This window comes from Moschus berezovskii, chromosome 24, assembly GCF_049115385.1.
Source record: "Moschus berezovskii isolate FMDL1 chromosome 24, NW_MosBer_1.0, whole genome shotgun sequence".
NCBI classification, from domain to species: domain Eukaryota; kingdom Metazoa; phylum Chordata; class Mammalia; order Artiodactyla; family Moschidae; genus Moschus; species Moschus berezovskii.
Genome location: NC_142483.1, coordinates 6595844 through 6615619, shown reverse-complemented (window position 1 = coordinate 6615619; position 19776 = coordinate 6595844). Strand labels below are relative to the sequence as shown.

The 19776-nt window shown below is 45.9% G+C and overlaps 1 protein-coding gene and 1 long non-coding RNA gene across 5 annotated transcripts in view; one reads left to right on the top strand and one right to left on the bottom strand.

Moving 5' to 3' along the window:
• LOC129547744 (uncharacterized) overlaps positions 1–11457 on the bottom strand; it is a 54661-nt gene extending 43204 nt beyond the window's left edge. Inside the window, exons 1-3 of one of the 4 annotated variants that reach the window (XR_016036256.1) lie at positions 10879–11457; positions 5715–5792; positions 788–856 (exon numbers count right to left, since the gene is read on the bottom strand). This is a non-coding gene — a long non-coding RNA (uncharacterized LOC129547744). Of the gene's footprint in view, positions 1–787; positions 857–5714; positions 5793–7890; positions 8680–10878 lie in introns of those variants that run through there. The other 3 variants (XR_008684127.2, XR_008684128.2, XR_016036257.1) reach the window with 3 other exon arrangements.
• Positions 11458–11548: 91 nt separating this feature from the next.
• CDCP1 (CUB domain containing protein 1) overlaps positions 11549–19776 on the top strand; it is a 58427-nt gene continuing 50199 nt past the window's right edge. The window contains exon 1 of the mRNA XM_055413609.2: positions 11549–11754. Within this exon, the coding sequence (XP_055269584.2) occupies positions 11673–11754 (82 nt within the window). The 5' untranslated portion in view covers positions 11549–11672. The remainder of the gene's footprint in view (positions 11755–19776) is intronic.

Genomic DNA, 19776 nt, shown 5'->3' with positions numbered 1-19776 from the left:
TAGCCATTAAAGCCTATTACATTATCCATTTGGCGTCTGAGTTCTTTTATTTAACATCATTGGGCCATTTCGACCTTATAGAAGCCACTTCTGGATAACACACAGCCAAGCACAGTGTCTGGAACATCCTAAATGCTCCTTAGCTGCCAGGGCTGGTGGAGAGTTCTGGACAGGACAGAGGAAGCCTCTTGCCTATCAGAGCACTCCTTATCTCTTAGTATCCATCTCATTCCCCAGCGGCACCCCTGCTGCTGCTAAGTCGCTTCAGTCGTGTCCGACTCTGTGAGACCCCATAGACAGCAGCCCACCAGGCTCCCCCGTCCCTGGGATTCTCCAGGCAAGAACACTGGAGTGGGTTGCCATTTCCTTCTCCAATGCATGAAAGTGAAAAGTGAAAATGAAGTTGCTCAGTCATGTCCAACTCGTAGCGACCCCATGGACTGCAGCCTGCCAGGCTCCTCTGTCCATGGAATTTTCCCACTGGAGGGGGGTGCCATCGCCTTCTCCGTGCACCCCTGCAAGGGCCAGCAATTCCTTTCACCTACTCAGCGCTACGACAGCCCTGGAGTAAATGACTCAGACTTCAGCAGCCCCTCACTGATGAAAGCTTCCCGCTTGTTCTCCTGCTAACATCGGGGCTGGGTCTCCACCCGCCTTCCCTGTGGCTTAGCAGGAACCAACTTCCCAGATGAACAGCTACTAATACTTCCTGTGTTTTTTAGTTATAAAGGCAAGACAACTACATTACAGAAAATGGTAAAAAAAAAAAAAAGCAAGAAAAACTTACTCGCAACTCCAACGCCCTGCCCTGCCAGCTCATTCTGTTCATCTTTGTGTTTTTTCCCCAAACCTACACCTTTAAAAAAAAACCAAAAACCTGTTAAGAGTCATGTTTTCCATTTAATTTTGAATGTTGCAGCACATGCTTTTGTCATAATTATTTTTTTCCTAATGAACAAGTAGCAGCATTGAGTAATTGAACCACATTTTCTGTAATTGTTACTCCACAGTCTGGCATTTAGGTGGTTTCCAGCTTTCCTCTGCAGTAAACTTCTTCCTGCCTAGAGATTTGCCTACAAGCAGAACTGCTTTCTCAGGACAAGGTCCTGGGAGAGAAATAACTGGTACAGAAGGTATGGGTATTTTATGGTTCTGGATATGCATCCTTTGTCAACTGATCCCAGTGACTTTTAAAAATTTGGAATTGTGATTGTAATAGCTGCTACTGTTGTTATTATGAACATATTAGTTGACTGATGTAGAAAATCTGCTGCTGCTGCTGCTAAGTCACTTCAGTCGTGTCCGACTCTGTGTGACCCCATAGACGGAAGCCCACCAGGCTCCCCCTTCCCTGGGATTCTCCAGGCAAGAACACTGGAGTGGGTTGCCATTTCCTTCTCCAATGTGTGAAAGTGAAAAGTGAAAGTGAAGTCGCTCAGTCGTATCCGACCCTTAGCGACCCCACGGACTGCAGCCTACCAGGCTCCTTCATCCATGGGATTTTCTAGGCAAGAGTACTGGAGTGGTTTGCCATTGCCTTCTCCGGTAGAAAATCTGGAGGGAAGCAAATCAAAACCACCCATACTTTACCCAGCTAAGGACAATCATTATCATTAACATATTGGTATATTCCTTTCCTGTATTTATTTTTCTTTATGTAACCTTAAGGGTTGTTTTGGTTTGTTTCAGTGCATGTGTGAATTAACATAATTCTAATGATACTCTAAATAAATTGGAAATGACAGTTTTCCTTGAGCATTACAGCTAAGCATTTTCCAGTTTATTGCTCACTCTTCATAAGTATCAAGTTTAAGAAATGCATCATTTCCCACAAGGTAGATGGATCCTCATTTACTTGCCCATTATCCTATTTGAGGACACTTTAACTGACATCAAATTTTTGCTTTTAAAAACATTTTTCTTGAATAAATTTGCAAATTATGATCTAAAAAGCAATTTGTAAGTTAGGAAAATTGAAAAATTATGGAAACTCATGGTAGAAGAGTTGAATAATTGGTCTTGATTGTGGAACAGATTAATTTAAAAATGCTTTTCTAGACTTTCATCTCCTATTGCCGATGATCCTTCAGCTCTACCATCTCCCACCTTCTCTCCCTCCTCCAATCAGTAACTCTTCTTGCATGTTCAATTCCAGCCCCTGTATGCCAGTTCTTGTACTTTTCAAGGTACTGTACTGTAGGATTTTAAATGTTTCATTTTTGTGTGTTTGCTTTCTATGTATTATTTGTGTGAAAAGTATTATAAATCTATTACGGTACAGTACTATATAGTCAATTGTGTTAGCTGGGTACCTCGGCTAACTTTGGTGGACTTACGAACCATTTGGACTTATGAACACACTCTTGGAGCAGAACGTGTTCTTATGTAGGGGACTTACTGAACAGAGTTCCAGTTTGGGAAGATGAAAATGCTCTGGCGGCAGATGGCAGTGATGGTTGCACAAGTGAAGCGTGAGTCTCCTGAGGATGTGGATTGGATTCTCAGTGGTGTGGGAGGGCACTGAAGGCAAAGTCTGTGACCAATGGCTCCAGGCTTGCTGAGTTAGCTGTGTCTTTGCCCATCCAGCTCCCGAACCAGTCCTAGACTAGGGGAGTCTCAGAGTCTTAGCCCACGCTGCGTCCCCATCCCCTCCTCCTTCTGAAGCCATCTTCCCATCACCAGACCTGGTGTGACCACAGGGAGGGGCTTTGGCTATTCTGGAGAGAAACATTTCAGCAGAGCACTGAGAATGGAGGCTAAGCGGCCAAGCAAGAGGGTCAGAGCGGGCGAATGGTGGTGGGAATGAGGATGTTGGCAGAGCTGGACCAGGATTTTTTAGGAAGGGAGCTCATGGGCTCCTGGCTGGATGCCTGGCTTCCTTCTGCCCTGAACACCACTTGACTGGTGGCTTGATGTTGTCACGTCCCCTCTCTGTGACACCATCTATCAAGAGGTGACAATGAGATGAGCTCCAAGCCTCCAGCTCAATGGTTATGACTCAATTCCCTCTCCTGGGGGAAGAACAATCTCTGAAGGCATTCTAAAGACCGTCTTCCTCCCACACTCCAAGCGAAAATATAGAAAAGAAAGAAGCAAGGCTGGCAGGCTCAGGCCTGACGTGGATATGGGTCATATCCAGGGAGGGGCAGGGTCTGGATTTCTTCACCCTGTGGGCGAGGCTTACAGACTTACGGGGAGCCGACTGCATAGGCTTGAAGAGGCAGGAGGGGAGAGCTCTGTCTCCCACTCCTCATTTCCTCGTTTTCTCCCTCTGTCGTCCTACCTTGACCTCCTAGGTGCCATGATCTGGGGAGGTGATGGAGCGTGGGAAGTCCATGGCTTCAAGGCACCATGGGGTGGGCACATAAGGTGCTTGGCAGCCTGCTGGCGACTTCCTGAGTCACTCGGATTCAAATTCACTCAGCCCCGGTCCACAGCAGCTGACTAGCTGCTCCTGGACGATTTTCCTTATTTTGTCATTCCAGGACTGAAATTGTACCACGTGGCTCCCCCTTTGGGCAAATGACTTGGCCAACCAGGAACACCTATCTTATTCCCCGACCACAGCTAGCTCCTCTGTTTCAACGCTCACAAAGGGGCCTCTGCCCCAGCTGGGACTGGGAGGTTTTCTCTCTGAAACAGTGGTTGGCGTTAAAGCGACAGTTAAGGGCTATTTGTGTTCTGAAAGAATCTCCACTTTGTTAACTTGCTTAATCGCCTGGAAAGCAAAGTCTCAGAGAAGCTGCCTGATGCAGATTCTTTCCACCCCTCTGTTCAAACCAGATGAAGTCTTGGCCCACCAGACACTGACCAGTCCCATAAGACCAGGGTTGCTGCCAGACACCTGGCCTGGGCCATAATGACCTCTTTCTAGAAGCTGCCTCCCCTTCTAAAAATGAACAACTTGCATTCATCTTCTCAGGGTCCCAAGTTTTAAAAGATCCCCAGGCTCAGCTGGCTGGATTAGCAGGGCCATCCACACATTCATCAGCTTGATGAATCCATTCATTGCTCAACTATCTGCTGAGCAGTGACTGTGTACCAAGCACCGTTTTTAGCACTGAGAACATCCAGATGAGTAAAGCAGAGGCAACTTCCTGTCTTGGGGAACTGACGGTTTCATACATGAATGAGATCATGAAGATGTTGGTCTCCAGACCGCTCCAGAGCTCTCCCCTCCACCCCAACCAAGCTGAAACTCTCTCATTTCACACCAACCCCCATGGCAAAGGCAATCTTGGCCACATTTATTGTGTATTTACTACATGCCGAGCACTATGCGCATATTATCTGTCATACATATTATCTCATGAACCTCTGCAACACCCTCTGAAGGTCATCCTCTCATAGCCCTGGTTTGTGGCTGAGGAAACCAAGGCACATATAGAGTTGCACAAGTTGGTAAGTTGCAGAGCCAGTATTTGAATCTAGGACATCTGACTGCAGAATCACAGTGGTGGTCATTGAGCCATTCCACCATGCTCATTTAGGTCAAATTCCTTTTTGCAGCGCATCACTGGTTCTGCTTTCCCTTAACATTCTACAGTACCAGAAAAATCTCTAGTGCTGGCCTAAGGATGAGGTTCCGTTACAAGTGACTGGAAGCTGCAAATCACAGAAGCTTAAAAAGGGAGTATTTCCTTGAGGCTGATGTGTCACTCCATGGTCAGGCTTCTTGTCTCTAGTTGCTCAGCTGTGTGTGGCTCAAGTGCATCTGAAGAACACAGGTGTGCTGAGGTGTGGATTATGCACATCTTGGCCAAACACAGTTGAGGATCGCATCAATAAAATTAATGACTCCATTTGATTTTATTCTGTCCATCGGTTCACCTGGAAGGAGCTCCCATAATCCTTGGCCAGACATTTTACAACTTGACTCAACCTGGACTCCCATCTCTCTAAGCACAGTGCATGTCAGCCTGGGCATTCCTTACCTCTCCCTTGAGCTGGATTTTGCGCTTGTGTCCAGAAGCAAATAAATCATGAAGATAAGAAAGTTTAAATAACACTGCAATCCTTCTAAAGGCACGTGCTAGTCTACTCATGCTTTTTGTAATAGTCGCAAAGGCATGTATATCAATTACAAAAGAGTTTTCCCTCCACCTCCCCTCCATCCCACCTCCCTTTATGCAGTACAGCACTGAGTGGCTATGAGCAATTTGGGATCCGGCTAAGGAGAAGCTGAAGTGGAGATACATTCAATTGGGAGTTAATGGGATATCTTAGTGGGACATAATTCACAGTCACTTTTGGGTCATTGTTTGCACTCATGCTGTAGTAGCATCTTCTAGAAATACTCCTCCGACCCACTGGGCTGACTCATCAGATGAGGTGACCAAAAGGAGCAAGGTCAGAAGTGGTATCATATGATGAATCTGTCCTACAGTACCCAACCAGAAGCATGCGGATAGTGGAGGAGGAGGAATCAAAGAAGCTAGTCTGGAAAATTCTTTCAACTAACAAAACTAAAATATTAAGCATAACATGCACTTTGCATGTCTTATAAAAAATGAAGGGTTTTTTATGTCAGAAATGAATAATGCAGCATATAAAATTATACATCTATCACACTACTTTGCTCTTTAATAAGAATCACACATATAGAATTTGTAAGAATTTCTGTACTCTGCACGGCACAACACTGTTTCTAGAAACAGCGAGCATTTCTGTGTGTGAAATCATATGCATCACAATAAATCAAGATTGTATCTTACCTTATCTGATGCATCTTGTCATGATGAAATCTGACAGTTTCAGAAGAAATGATACACACATCAAAGGCGCAGTATGACCTGAAGAAATGAATGATATAGTGCTGTGAAAAGTCAAAGCATTAGTTGCTCAGTTGTGTTCAACTCTTTGCCACCCTATGGACTGCAGTCCTCCAGGCTCCTCTGTCCATGGACTTCCTCAGTCAAGAATACTGGACCAGTGAACTCATATTAAAGATATCACACTGTTTTCTAGATTTAGTGACATTTAGGGTATTTTTCCGGAGAAGGCAATGGCAAGCCACTCCAGTACTCTTGCCTAGAAAATCCCATGGATGGAGGAGCCTGGTAGGCTGCAGTCCGTGGGGTCGCTAAGGGTCGGACACAACTGAGCGAATTCCCTTTCACTTTTCACTTTCACACATTGGAGAAGGAAATGGTAACCCACTCCAGTGTTCTTGCCTGGAGATTCCCAGGGACAGGGGAGCCAGGTGGGCTTCCGTCTATGGGGTCACACAGAGTTGGACACGACTGAAGTGACTTAGCAGCAGCAGCAGGGTATTTTTCAATTTTTTCAAGTTTGTGATTTGTTATCATTTCTTATTATAAAGAAATACTCACTTTTCACCTTTGGTTTTCTATTTGTAATTCTGTATTCTTTTTCTTAAGGTAATTAAGTTCAGCCCCACGAACCTGTATCCACTCTGTGTCTCACGCATTTCCGGTTTTAATGGAATACATTCTCCAGTATTTGTCTGAGAAAAGGTGTGTGGGGGTTTGTTGTTTGGAGGTTTTATTGGTTTTCTTTCTGTTTTAGATTTTGAATGTCTAAAAGTGCTCTTTTTCTACTTTATCACTTAATTGGTAGCTTGGATACAGAATTCTTAGTTGGAAATTATTATACCTTCACAATTTTGAAGGTATTGCTTCATTGTCTTCCAGCTTCCAGTGCTGCTGCTGGGAAATCCAAAGCAGGTTTGATTTTTGTTTCTTTGCATAAGACCCTGGAAATTATAAAATGTTCTCTTTATTTATAGGCTCCTGAAATTTTGCTGTGATGTGCCTTGATGTGAGCCTGTTTTATCCATTGTGCTGGACACACCATGAGTCTTTAAATATGGAAACTCATGTCATTCCAGACCTGGGGAATTTCTTGAATTATATTACTGATGATGATATCTCTGCTTAATTTGCTATCTGTTTTTCTGCGAAACCCACTATCCACATGTTAGATCCCCTGAACTAGACCTCTAATTTTCTTACCTTTTCTCTATTTTTTATCTTTATCTTTTTGCTTTACTTTCTGGGAAATCTTTCAATTTTTCTATTTATTTTTTAATATTTACTATCATTTAAAAATTTTTTCTAAGAACTCTTGTAGGTCCCTGAATATTCATTTTTTTATTACTCCTTATCCATACAGCATAAATACACTGTTGTCTGCTATTTTTCTAAACTAGTTAGCAATTGTTTTATTCTCTCTCTCTTCTTCAAGTGCCTTTTTCTGTTTGTTTAGTTGGTTGATTTTGACTCTATCATGTTAGCTGCTTTCCTCAGATGTCACGAACTCCTACTGTCTGGTCATATTTAAAAGAGAGAGATCAAAAAGTTTAACTGGTGGGGCTTGTCAACTGTGAATGTCATGGGAAGAATCTGGTTAGCCTCTTGACGGGGATAAATGTCTGTATCTTATAGGTCTTCTCAAGCTTGTCAGATTCTCCAGAAGACTTCCGTCTCTAGTATGAATTGAGACTACTGGAGTCTGAGGGGCAAACTGGGGCCAGGCACCTAGAGAGCTAAGCATAAGGAATACATTTGTTCCTTTTATCTACCTCTTTCCAGAATGTCTCCTAAGCCTACAGCTATGCCTAGCACTTCTTAGCCCAGTTTCCTCAGTTGTAACCTCTTCAGAAAACAATGCTTCAGACTTCTGCTTAGGGGCAGTTGCCCAGCCAGGAGAAATGGAGGACAGTTTTCAGAGCTCAAACTATAGTTTCTCAGCGTTCTCCCAGGTTTCACCGTTTTAGCCCCTTCTTCCCTCTCCTGTTACAGAATACCTTGTGCTGCCAGTTCCTTAGTGGTGGGTTTTTGTTTGTTTTTGTTTCTTTTTGAGAACTCTATGGTATAAATCATGCTATTTTCCAACTTTCCTCTCTACTGGCTTACAGTTTCCACTTACCCATCTGCTTTCCAGTTTCTAAGAGGCTGTTGTCTTCTGTCTGCTCCCCTCATCTTTGTAGGCTTACATCTTCTACCAAAGGGGGAAAAAAAAGTCCCTGCTTTGCAGCTTTTGTAGGGTTTTCAGAGGGGTCAAAAATGGTTAAAAGACGCTTACTCCTTGGAAGAAAAGTTATGACCAACCTAAACAGCATATTAAAAAGCAGAGACATTACTTTGCCGATAAAGGTCCGTCTAGTCAAAGCTATGGTTTTTCCAGTGGTCATGTATGGATGTGAGAGTTGGACCACAAAGAAAACTGCCAAAGAACTGATGCTTTTGAACTGTGGTGCTGGAGAAGACTCTTAAGAGTCCCTTGGACTGCAAGGAGATCCAACCAGTCCATCCTAAAGGAAATCAGTCCTGAATATTCATTGGAGGGACGGATGCTGAAGCTGAAGCTCCAATACTTTGGCCACCTGACGCAAAGAACTGACTCACTGGAAAAGACCCCGATGCTGGGAAAGATTGAAGGTGGGAGGAGACGGGGGAGACAGAGGATGAGATGGTTGGATGGCATCAGTGGCTCAACGGACTTGAGCTTGAGCAAGTTCCAGGAGCTGGTGATGGACAGGGAAGCCTGGCGTGCTGCAGTCCGTGGGGTCGCAAAGAATTGGACATGACTGAGCAACTGAAATAGATGGGGAAACAGTGGAAACAGTGTCAGACTTTATTTTTTGGGGCTCCAAAATCACTGCAGATGCTGATTGCAGCCATGAAATTAAAAGATGCTTGCTCCTTGGAAGGAAAGTTATGACCAACCTTGATAGTATATTAAAAAGCAGAGACATTACTTTGCCAACCAAGGTCCGTCTAGTCAAGGCTATGGTTTTTCCCGTGGTCATGTACGGATGTGAGAGTTGGACTGTGAAGAAAGCTGATCACCGAAGAATTGATGCTTTTGAACTGTGGTGTTGGAGAAGACTCTTGAGAGTCCCTTGGACTGCAAGGAGATCCAACCAGTCCATTCTAAAGGAGATCAATCCTGAGTGTTCATTGGAAGGACTGATACTAAAGCTGAAACTGCAATACTTTGGCCACCTCATGTGACGAGTTGACTCACTGGAAAAGACTCTGATGCTGGGAAAGGTTGGGGGCGGGAGGAGAAGGGGACGACAGAGAATGAGATGGCTGGATGGTATCACCGACTCTGTGGACATGAGTTTGAGTGAACTCCGGGAGTTGGTGATGGACAGGGAGGCCTGGCGTGCTGTGATTCATGGGGTCGCGGAGAGTCGGACACGACTGAGCGACTGAACTGAACTGAACTGAGCAATTGAACTGAACTGAACTGAACTGAACAGAGGGGTCAAAATTAAATATAACAGCTTTAAAACTCATCTTTCAATGTCATTTTTCTCTGGTAACAGACTGCAGCTGCCTGGATTTCTTTCAGGTCAGAAATAACTTTTAAAAATTGACTCCTTCCATTCAGGCAAGTTTGTAATGAGAAGACATTTCCAAAATTTGGCAAAGCTTTGTTTACATTCTTCCATGAACCAAGCCATTACCTCAAGACATTTAGATTTCAACTACAGAGGTGGGTTGTCTTGCAAAGGATGCTGAAATGCCTCCTCCTTTCCTTGACTCTTTCTCATTGTTGCCATTATCTGGAACTACTACCAATCCTTCACACCGGAGACTTAGTGACTCTTGTGTCATTTATGGAAAGTTCATTTAGGACTTCCCTGGTGGTCCAGTGGTTAACAATCTGCCTGTCAATGTAGGCAACATGTATTCAGTCCCTGATCTGGGAGGATCCCACATGCCTCAGAACAACTAAGTTGGTGTGCCACAACTACTCAGCCCTCACTCTAGAGCCCATGAGTTACAACTCCTGAGTCCACGTGCCACAACTGGGGAGTAGCCCCCTCTTGCCTCAAAGAAAAAAAGTCCATGAGCGGCAACGGAGACCCAGCGCAGCCAGTTTCACTCGCCCAGAGCGTCCAGTTAAGCAAACTTCAGGGAAATGAGATAGTAAAAAGATAACTTGTTCCTTAGGCTTAAACTTATCACAAAATATTTCTAGTATTTTCAATTCAACTCATTGCCACTCCATTATTATCATTATCATCATCACCATCATCATATATAGAAAACAATGGAGTTAGGGATGCTAGGAAAAGATGCTGGGTATATATGCCTGCTTACAATTAGGAAAACAGACAAAATCTGCTTTACTCTCCTGTCAGCATAAACATATTTGAAGGATGTTTAGATTTTCTGATAATTTTTTTCTCTTGTTGAGTCTGCCCTCAATTTCTTGGGGAGAACCAAGAGTGTCCCTACTTTTCTCATCCTCTTCCATCCCTTTAGACCTCAGCTTCCTCATCTGTCTTCCAAGTAACTGGAAGGTAAACTGATGTTCCCTCAGCTCACAGTCCATAGGTGGAGGGGGTCGGGGCAGTCACGTCCACAGCCTGGACAGCCCTGCATCCCTCATGAACTGTGAGCTCCCTGTAGACAGAGGCTGCTTTATTTTCATCACTGAAGACACAGAAAGGAGGGGATGACTCTCTTAAGAGATGGTTTCTCACCCCTGTTCCTGATAAAGAGTAGGAGCAGCCTGGAGAAGCTCAGTTCCCCAAGAATAAAAAAAAAAGTGGGAACTGGACACAGACCAATGCTTTTGCATGTACTCTGCTTCCAGGTTATTCTGGGTGACCCTGGCCCAGTTGCTAGCTGCCCACTGGCACAGGCAGCCCATGGGGGCCTTTGGAGTCATTCTGATAGAACCCTGGTCTGCTAGCTGAGAGTCCCTGAACCATCCACTGTCTCTCCTTATGACACTGTGACCCTGGACTTGGTATGTGGCCTGCAGAGGAGGAAGGAGAATCCATAGGACCTCAGAAACCAGAGAAAGGCAGCTGGGAGGAGGGAAAGAGGCCCAGGGTCATTCATTTACAGCCCAATGATTGGAGCAAATGCCTCGGGCCAGTGCTATACGTACTATTCAGAATTCAAGGAAGGGGCCCCGTGGACCTGTTCAGGTTTCTCCTCATGGCCCTCGCCAGCCTCCTGTATTCACTCATTTCATTCACTCTTCAGAAATGAAACAAAGCAACTCCGGTTGTGCAAACCCCTTCCAGGGGTATCAAATCCTGCCTCCGCAAGTTACTAACTGGCCCGGGGACCTTCGGGAGGTTGCGTAACTGGGTGTCTCTTTCATCTGTTCTGCGGAAGGGTCACTGTGAGCATTAGAAACACTGTCCGTGAAGCGCCTGGGGTTGGCTGCGGGCTCACCATTCTGAAGAGTACCAGTAGCATCGGCCTTAAAAGTCCAAAGTCTGCAGCCCAAATCTGGAAGCAGAGGCGGAAGCCAAGGCTTGGGTGTTCCACAGACTTGATTTCCCCGGAAAAAGGGCTGCACAGTGGCCTCCTTTGTCTCCCTGACAGTGAAAGGAGGGCAAGTGTCTTCCCCAAGGGCGACTTTGGCCCCTGTAGAGAAAGTCATGAGAGGCACGGCGGCTAGACCCCGGGAAGGTGGCCACCGGTCGCAGTGCTCCAGGCGAGAGGCGGGAGTGGAGGCAGGAAGGGGAGGAGGACAGGGAGGAGGGACTGAGCCGGCCAGCTCGTGCTCCCGCGGCGCTGGGCGGAGCCAGGGCGGGCCCGCCCCGCGCGCAGGTGAGCGAGCCGGGGTGGAGCGCAGCGCGCCTCGGATGTCAGGCTCGGGGCCCCGCGGCCGCCGCTCTGCGCCACGGGCCACAGTCGCTTTCCCCGCCGAGGCCCAGGCGCCCCGGAGCCATGGCCAGCCTCAGCTGCGGGGTCACGGTCGCACTGCTGGGGGTCTTCCTGCTGGGCGCCGCGCGCCTGCCTCGCGGAGCGGGTGAGTGCGGCGCTGAGGGGCGCCGGGCGGAGAGGGGCGCGGGCTGCCGAGGGTGCAGGCTGCGGCGGGCGCGGCGCGGGCCGGGCCGGGGGCCTCGCGGAGGCGCGCGCTCGGGCGCTCCACCTGGATTGTCGGTGGCGCCGGGCGGGCCGTGAGGAGGGAGACTTGCCTCTCTGGTGCAGCCTCTTACCTCGGCGCGCCGGCCAGAGGCGCGGGCGAGGAAACGGTGGTTTAGCGTCACCACATCCCGGCTTTCGCCTCACCTTTCCCGCCGGTCCGCCCGCGCTTTTCTCGCCGCCCCGAAGTTCGGGAACACGGACTCGGCAAGGAGGGCGCCGCTGAGGAGCGCGGCCCCGGCCCTCGCAGCAGCGCGCGGCGCGCCGGCGGCGGAAGGGGGTCGGCGGAGGGCGGGTCCGAGCTGAGGGGGCCCCGCTGGGGGCGGGGCGGGCGCGCGGGACCCCCATCCCGGCCGCCCGCGAGGAGCTGCCCTGCGGGCCCTGGAAGCGTTGAAACCGTGGATTACCTGGTCTCCTCACGTAAGGACTTGATTGGAAGCCTTCCCTGAGACTACTACGGGCTTTGTGTGTTGGTTTTTTTTTTTTTTCCTTTGCAAAGAACTACCCAGGAAGCGATCTTCTTTTATTACCCTTTGCTGCATCTAAGGGGACGTTTGTGTTTGGCAGGCAGACAAATGAGAGGAAATTAAAAAGAAGGAAACTAAGCGGATGAGCTGAACTTGGGTGTTCCGGCAACTGCCATCATGACAAATCCGAGACGGGAAAGCTTCCTGGTTCTTTTCCTCAGCGGTGTCAGGCGACATATTACTGCACAGTCGATGGGATCTTGAACATACTGTGGGCGAATTTACTGTATTTATTGTTAAGTTAGGACTGACCTTTCAAGATTTCCCTTGAAGAAAAAAGTCTGCTTAAGAATAAAGAGTAACTGAGCAAATGAATAGGTGTAAATGTGTGTATGAGAAAAAAAGTGTGCCCGCCAGACTTGGGAGCTGTCTTGTCTGAGATGTTTCCGGTTGTGTGGGATAACAGTTGAGAACTCCAGTGAGAATATGATGTAAATCAAGGCATCAGTACATTACTGATCACAGTGACAGACTGTCCTGAACTGGCTTCTGTTACGCGTCTGATTCCTACTTGTGGCCTGGGGAGGCTGCCATTTTGGTCTCCAGTGGAGCCTGTTCTTTCCAGGAAGTTATTAACTGTCGGAGCAGTGTCTCACCATTCCTTGTCCAAATACAAGGAAGCCCAGGAACTTGCCCCTTTCACTTTCTTAAATCCCTTCTGTGTTCTTAGGAACTAGACCTGTGAGGCCACATCACTGGGCCTTTTTGGTTGAAGCAGGCAAAGTACATTTGCTTTGCCCAGACGTTTCTAGAGTCTGTCCTGAAAAGACGGAGAACACCAGAGAGCCTGGCATAGTGGATTTATTTTATAAATCCCTGAACTCTCTTAATAGTCTTCTGAATGAAGATGAAGTTGGTGTCACTGCACAGATGGAAATGTGGCATCTTCATGGCGTGTGTTTGTTTTTAGTTCAGTATTCCTACAAGCTCCCCGACTTCTAAGAATGAAGGACTGATTAATTTAAAATAATCCTGTTAAAACCGCAACTTGAGTGGCTTTCCAAGAAACACTCAGGTACCAGAGTCTGGGTCAGTGACCCCATTCTCGCTACCATTGTTTCTTGCCAAAAGTATGAGTAGACATCAAATGATGTGTTCGCTTACCCTGGGTGAGTGTGTGAGTTCGTCATTCTTCAGATTCAAATGAGGAGCTGGTGCCTGTTGTCTGGAATGTGTGACTGGCAGAACCGCTGTGTCCTCCCCCCAGCCTCCCCAACACCCACACAGATTTGTGTGAGACAGTCAGAGACTGCTGCTCTGCTGGTTGTACGATGTGCCCGGGTGCTCACCTCAGCCTCAGGGTTCACCTCAGATGCCAGCGTTGGACGGTGCTCCTCCTCAACATTCTTCTAGGGGTTCTCCCAGGCTAGCAATATGGGGAAAGGAAGTTGAAATTATTTACATGTTTTAAGTACTATATATATTGTTGTTATTGTTTAATCGATAAGTCATGTCCAACTCTTGGCGACTCCATGGACTGTAATGTAATAGCCCACCAGGCTCCTCTGTCCATGGGATTTTCTAAGTAAGAATACTGGAGTGGATTGCCATTTGCTTCTTTAGGGGATCTTCCCAACCCAGGGGTCAAACCCATGTCTCCTGCTTGGCAGGCAGTTTCTTATACCCCATGCCTCAGCTTTGATTTTACTCAGTGGGACTGGCTTTGATTTGGATGGAGGAGAAGGGGAGTTTGCTGGTCAGAAGGACCCATGACTGAGGTCAAGATGGGTGAAATGCTAGGGGATGATACAGTGCTAAGGCTCTCCACCTGGGCGATTAAGAAAAGTTCACACCCTTTCATTATAATTCTAAATTATAAAAATTATTCCACAATCAAATTATTTCAAACCTCTTCCTACCACCTTGTAATTAACCCATCACTTTCTCCGGGGCAACTGGCAGTATTCCAGAGAAACAGGCAAGGAGAGCCAAGTTCCCTCCCTCACCTCTTTGTAACCTTGGGTTTGTATTCAGTACATCAGTGTTGTTTTTCTTTTTTTAATTACTAAGTGCTACTTGTAGTAGGTAACACACATTGAGCTTCTGCTCTGTGCTGGTCATTCTTCTGAGTATTTTATGTGTGAGCATCTCCCACTTAACATCAGCAATTCATCCCTAAAAACCAGACATTCTGCGTGAAAACACTAACTGATGCTCTATGTCTCATTATTTCTTGTGGGACAAACTGTAACAACCCATTGCACAAAACCCAAACCCCCAACAGTTTCTAAAAGCATAATGATACACCGGAAGATACCAATATATAATTAACAGTCAATTCTATTAAATGTGAAACATGTAGACATCCCTTTGGAATTGTAAGACGTTTATGTGGCTCTTCGTAGACAGTTACTTTGTGTGTAATAACTTCTTGCACCCCCATTTGTTGGCACTCAGAGCATCTCCACTGGATCCTGACATTCTGCCTCTGTGTACAACATATCTTTTGTTTAAAGTGTTGTGTTGTGTTTCGAGATGTAAATATATATGTTTCCTAAATAGACATTGGCCAAAAATAACTATGATGGATGACACAGTGTTTAAGTAATAAGAACTCAGCTGTTTCCTCTTGAGAAAATGTAAATCAAGAGTCATTTAGCTGTCAGTCCTCTGGCATGTACTCCTATAACCCTGGGAATAGAAGAGCACAGAGAGGTGAAGTCACTTGCCCAGGGTTGCCCAGCAGGCATCTTAGCAGGTGATGCTGAGATGCTACATCACCAGTGCACCATGCCCCCTATGTGCAGTGGGACTCCTCAAGACAACATTTGCTGGTCATCTTAGAGACTGTCTGCACGCCAGACATTTTCAAAAAATGTACATATTTCTTTATTTGGCTGTGCTTGGTCTTGGCTACAACATGTAGGATCTAGTTCCCTAACCATGGTTTGAACTGGGGCCCCCTGCATATGGAGCATGGAGTCTTAGCCAATGGATCACCAGGGAAGTCCCTCTTTCATTTTTTAAAAAATCAACGCTTACTGAGTGCTGTGTTCATATCTGTTCTAGAAATGTGTATGTGGTATTTTTTTATTGAGATCACATTTGTTTACAGCGTATAAATTTCATGTGTACAGGATTGTATTTCAACTTCTGTATATCCTATAGCATGTAAAAGTCACTCAGTCATGTCCGACTCTTTGTGAACCCATGGACTATAGAGTCCATGGAATTCTCCAGGCCAGAATCCTGGAGTGGGTAGCTTTTCCCTTCTCCAGGGGATCTTCCCAACCCAGGGATTGAACCCAGGTCTCATGCGTTGCAGGCGGATTCTTTACCAGCTGAGCCACCAGGGAAGCCCACGCTACAGCATGCTCACCACTAAAAATTTATTTTCCATCCCTCCTTATAAAATCGATCCCCTTTTCCACATTTGTGTCCCCACACCCCATCCCTTCCTCTCTGGTAACCACTACTTTGGTCTTTGAATGTATGTTTTTGTTTGATTTGTTCATTTATTTTGGTTTTTTGTTTGTTTTTTATGTTTCATATATGCACGAAATAATAGAGTATTTGTCTTCCTCTATCTGACTTATTTCACTTAGCATAATATCCTCAAGATCCATCCGTGTTATCACAAATGGCAAAATGTTTCATCTTTTTCATGGCTGAGTAGTATTTCTCTGTGTGTGTGTGTGTGTGTGTGTGTCTGTCTGTCTCACATCTTCTTTATCCATTCATCCATGGATGAGCCCTTGGGTTGTTTCTGTATCTTAGCTATTGTTAATAATGCTGTTGTAAACATTTGGGTACATGTGTCGATTTAGTGTGTTTGTATTCTTTGGATAAATACCCAGAAGTGGAATAGCTGAATCATATGGTAAGGTGTATTACTTTTAATATTTAAATAATTTAAAAGCTGTGCTTAGAAAAATAATTATCTGTTCATGGTAACATAATTTCAAATAGCACAAAATGGTCTGTGGGAGGAAAGAAGTATGTCCCCTTCTACTTCTGACCCCAGGCCTCCTAGGTTGTGATTTCTTATACATTGTTCCTGAGCATGTACAAATTAACAAATGTATGTACCGCCCTTCTTTACACAAAGAGGAGCATAAATACAGTATATAGTGGAGGATGTATCCCATGTGTTTCCTGATTTTTTTCACTGAGCAATCCATCTTGGTACTCACTATATACCAAAACATGCAGAGCTATCATATGCTTTTTGACAGCTGTACAGAGGTCCTCATCATGGGAATACCATATTATATTTAATCAGCAGCCTATAATGGATTGTTCCCAATCTTTTGTTGCTATACACTGAGCCTCAGTGACCATCTTTGCAGTTGACTTGGTTGGATATATGGACAAGTTTATCTGTAGTTGAAATTCCTGGATGAGGAGCTACAGGGGTTTGTACAGAAAGTGAAAGTCACTCAGTCATGTCCAACTCTTTGCAACCCCATGGACTATATAGTCCATGGAATTCTCCAGGCTGGAATACTGGAGTGGGTAGCCGTTCCCTTCTCCAGGGGATCTTCCCAACCCAGGGATCAAACCCAGGTCTCCCACATTACAGGCAGATTCTTTACCAGCTGAGCCACCAGGGAAGCCCAAGAATACTGGATTGGGTAGCCTATCCCTTCTCCAGGGAGTCTTTCCGACCCAGGAATCAAACCTGTGTCTCCTGCATTGCAGGCGGATTCTTTACCAGCGTATCTAGAAAATGTCAGAGCAAATGGAAGAAAGTGAGTAACAGTGGAATAAGTTAATAAGTGGTGGTGCCATCTGTGAATCTGGGCAGTTTAATTTCAGAATACAAGCTCTTAACCGCCCCCAGGCTACGATTTACTCCTTTCTTTATTCCTTCCAGTTGAAACTAATTATAAACTTTAGACAATATTTTGAATTATAAACTTTAGAAAATATTTTGACTCTCCTTTCAAATACTCACTTCTGGTTATGTGATCAGAATGCCATGAGCGCTGTGTATCAAGAAAGCTGAAGATGCGCCTGGGCTCTGACAGCTCCATGTAAGGTGTTTGCATTGAGGGCTGATGGATCCTTAGTGAGTTTTTACCTGATAAGTCTAATAGTTAAGGTGTGATGCACTTCCAGCTGCTGTAACACAAACCCAAATGTGTCTAATGGCTCAAACACAATAGATGTTTATTTCCTGCTCGTAAGAGGCTGTAAACACCAGTCTGTTCTCTATACCTGCATCTTCATTTCTTCTCTGGAAACAGGTTCATCAGTACTATTTTTCTAGATCCCATATATAGGCATTAATATATGGTATTTGTTTTTCTCGTTCTGACTTACTTCACTCTGTGACATACATACATTATCATGTGTAAAATAGGTAGCTGGTGGGAAGCTGCTGTATAACATTGGGAGCCCAGCCTGGGACTCTGTGATGACCTAGAGGGTGGGATGGGCAGGGCAGGGAGGCCCAAAAGGGAGGAGATATAGGTATAATTATGACTGCTTCACACTGATGTATGGCAAAGACCACCACAGCATTATAAAGCGGTTGCTGCTAACTGCTACTGCTAAGTCACTTCAGTCGTGTCCGACTCTGTATGACCCCATAGACAGCAGCCCACCAGGCTCCCCCGTCCCTGGGACTCTCCAGGCAAGAACACTGGAGTGGGTTCCAGTAAAAAAAAAATTACATAAATAAAAAGGCCCTAAATGGGGTCTCCAAGCAGTGATATGGGGACCCAGGTTTCTTATACTTTAACTCTACCATCTTCAAGAAGTGTGGCTTCTGTGTCCATTCATATCAAACCTATGGTCATGACAAGGACTTTGTACTGTCCTGCACATTCTCCCCTGTGAACCATCTGGCTTCACAGTATCCCAGCCTGGTCTGTATGGTTTGGAATTTTCTAAACAGCAATACCGAATTTGTGATAGAATGCAGTAGAAAATCAGAATTTGTTTTACTGACTTGCATTTCACACAAACATTTGTAAAACTTAAAGTTGTTTCTTCAGATACTGTACTTAAAAAAATATGCATTTTTCACTTCTGTCCTGAGTACAGCCCAAGCCAAGGGCACCACTGAAAGCCTTGTTGGTCTGACTTTGCCAGGGAGGGGCTGTCCTCTTGAACAGGCCGTCCGTTCAGCCAGAGGGAAATACAATATTCTTTGTGGGTTTCCTCAGTGGCTCAGTGATAAAGAATTCACCTGCAGTGCAGGAGATGCAGGTTCAATCCCTGGTCAGGAAGATCCCCTGGAGAAGGAAATGGCGACCCACTCCAGTATTCTTGCCTGAAAAATCCCATGGACAGGGGAGCCTGGGGGGCTGCAGTCCAAAGGGCTGCAAAGAGTCAGAAACAACTGAACTACCGAGCACAATATTCTCTGAGGCCATTAACCACCTCCCCTGAGAGTCTGAACGTCTTTAAATAATATTTAATATTTGGAAAGTATTTTGGAAATATTTTGAAAAAAATTCAACTGTCCCATGAGCACAAATAGAAAACTTTCTTTGTATTTCATGAAGTGTAAATATTCCCTGCCCTCAATGACAGAAAATCAAAGCCTTCTGGGGAAAATGTGCCATTTCTGCAACAACAAATGGGTGCCAACCTGCTGCCTTTGGCTGGGACAATGAAAGACAGTCTCCAGGATTAAGCTCATCAACTTCCCAAGTCCAAAAATGACATGGAGTTCAAGTCAAGCTGTTGTTTTTTTTTGAGGTCTGTCCACGTGACCATGTTCAGTGTCACGCAATGCTTGGAGCCATGAGGGCAACTTCTCAATACTTGACAATGTGGGGTTCAGCCGGAGCTGGGCTAGGATGTTGTATGTCCAGGCATGTACCAGATTCCTTCAAGCAGATGCTTTGTCTTCCATCACTGAGCTGGTCATGGAGACATAAAGCTGTTTTCAACAAGGATGTATGGCAAAAACATTTTTTAACCTGAAGACAACTCATAAGCATTTGTGAGAAGTCTGAGGACATCGGGCTTCCCTGATGGGTCAGATGGTAAAAGATCCACTTGCAATGAGGGAGACCCGGGTATAATCCCTGGGTTGGGAAGATCCCCTGGAGAAGGGTATGGCAACCCACTCCAGTATTCTTGCCTGGAGAATCCCATGGACAGAAGAGCCTGGTGGGCTACAGTCCATGGGGTCGCAAAGAAACGTCATGGAGGATGCAGAGGTGGTGAGATGAAGCCCTGCATGTGATGGGCTCAGGACATCTCCTGCACCTAGACAGACACTTGACTCTGGTGCAGGGTGGCACACCGGGCACGGCAGGGAGGCGACGGGCCAGCAGCACAGAGGGTGAAGTTGCCATATGTTGCTGCCCCTGCTGGAAGCCTGCCCTATGCCGGAAGTCCGGGGCAGCAGGAGACACTGTCTCAGGAGGAGTCAGTCTGGGGCGATGGGTCATCTTCACCACCAGCTGGCCGGCTGACAA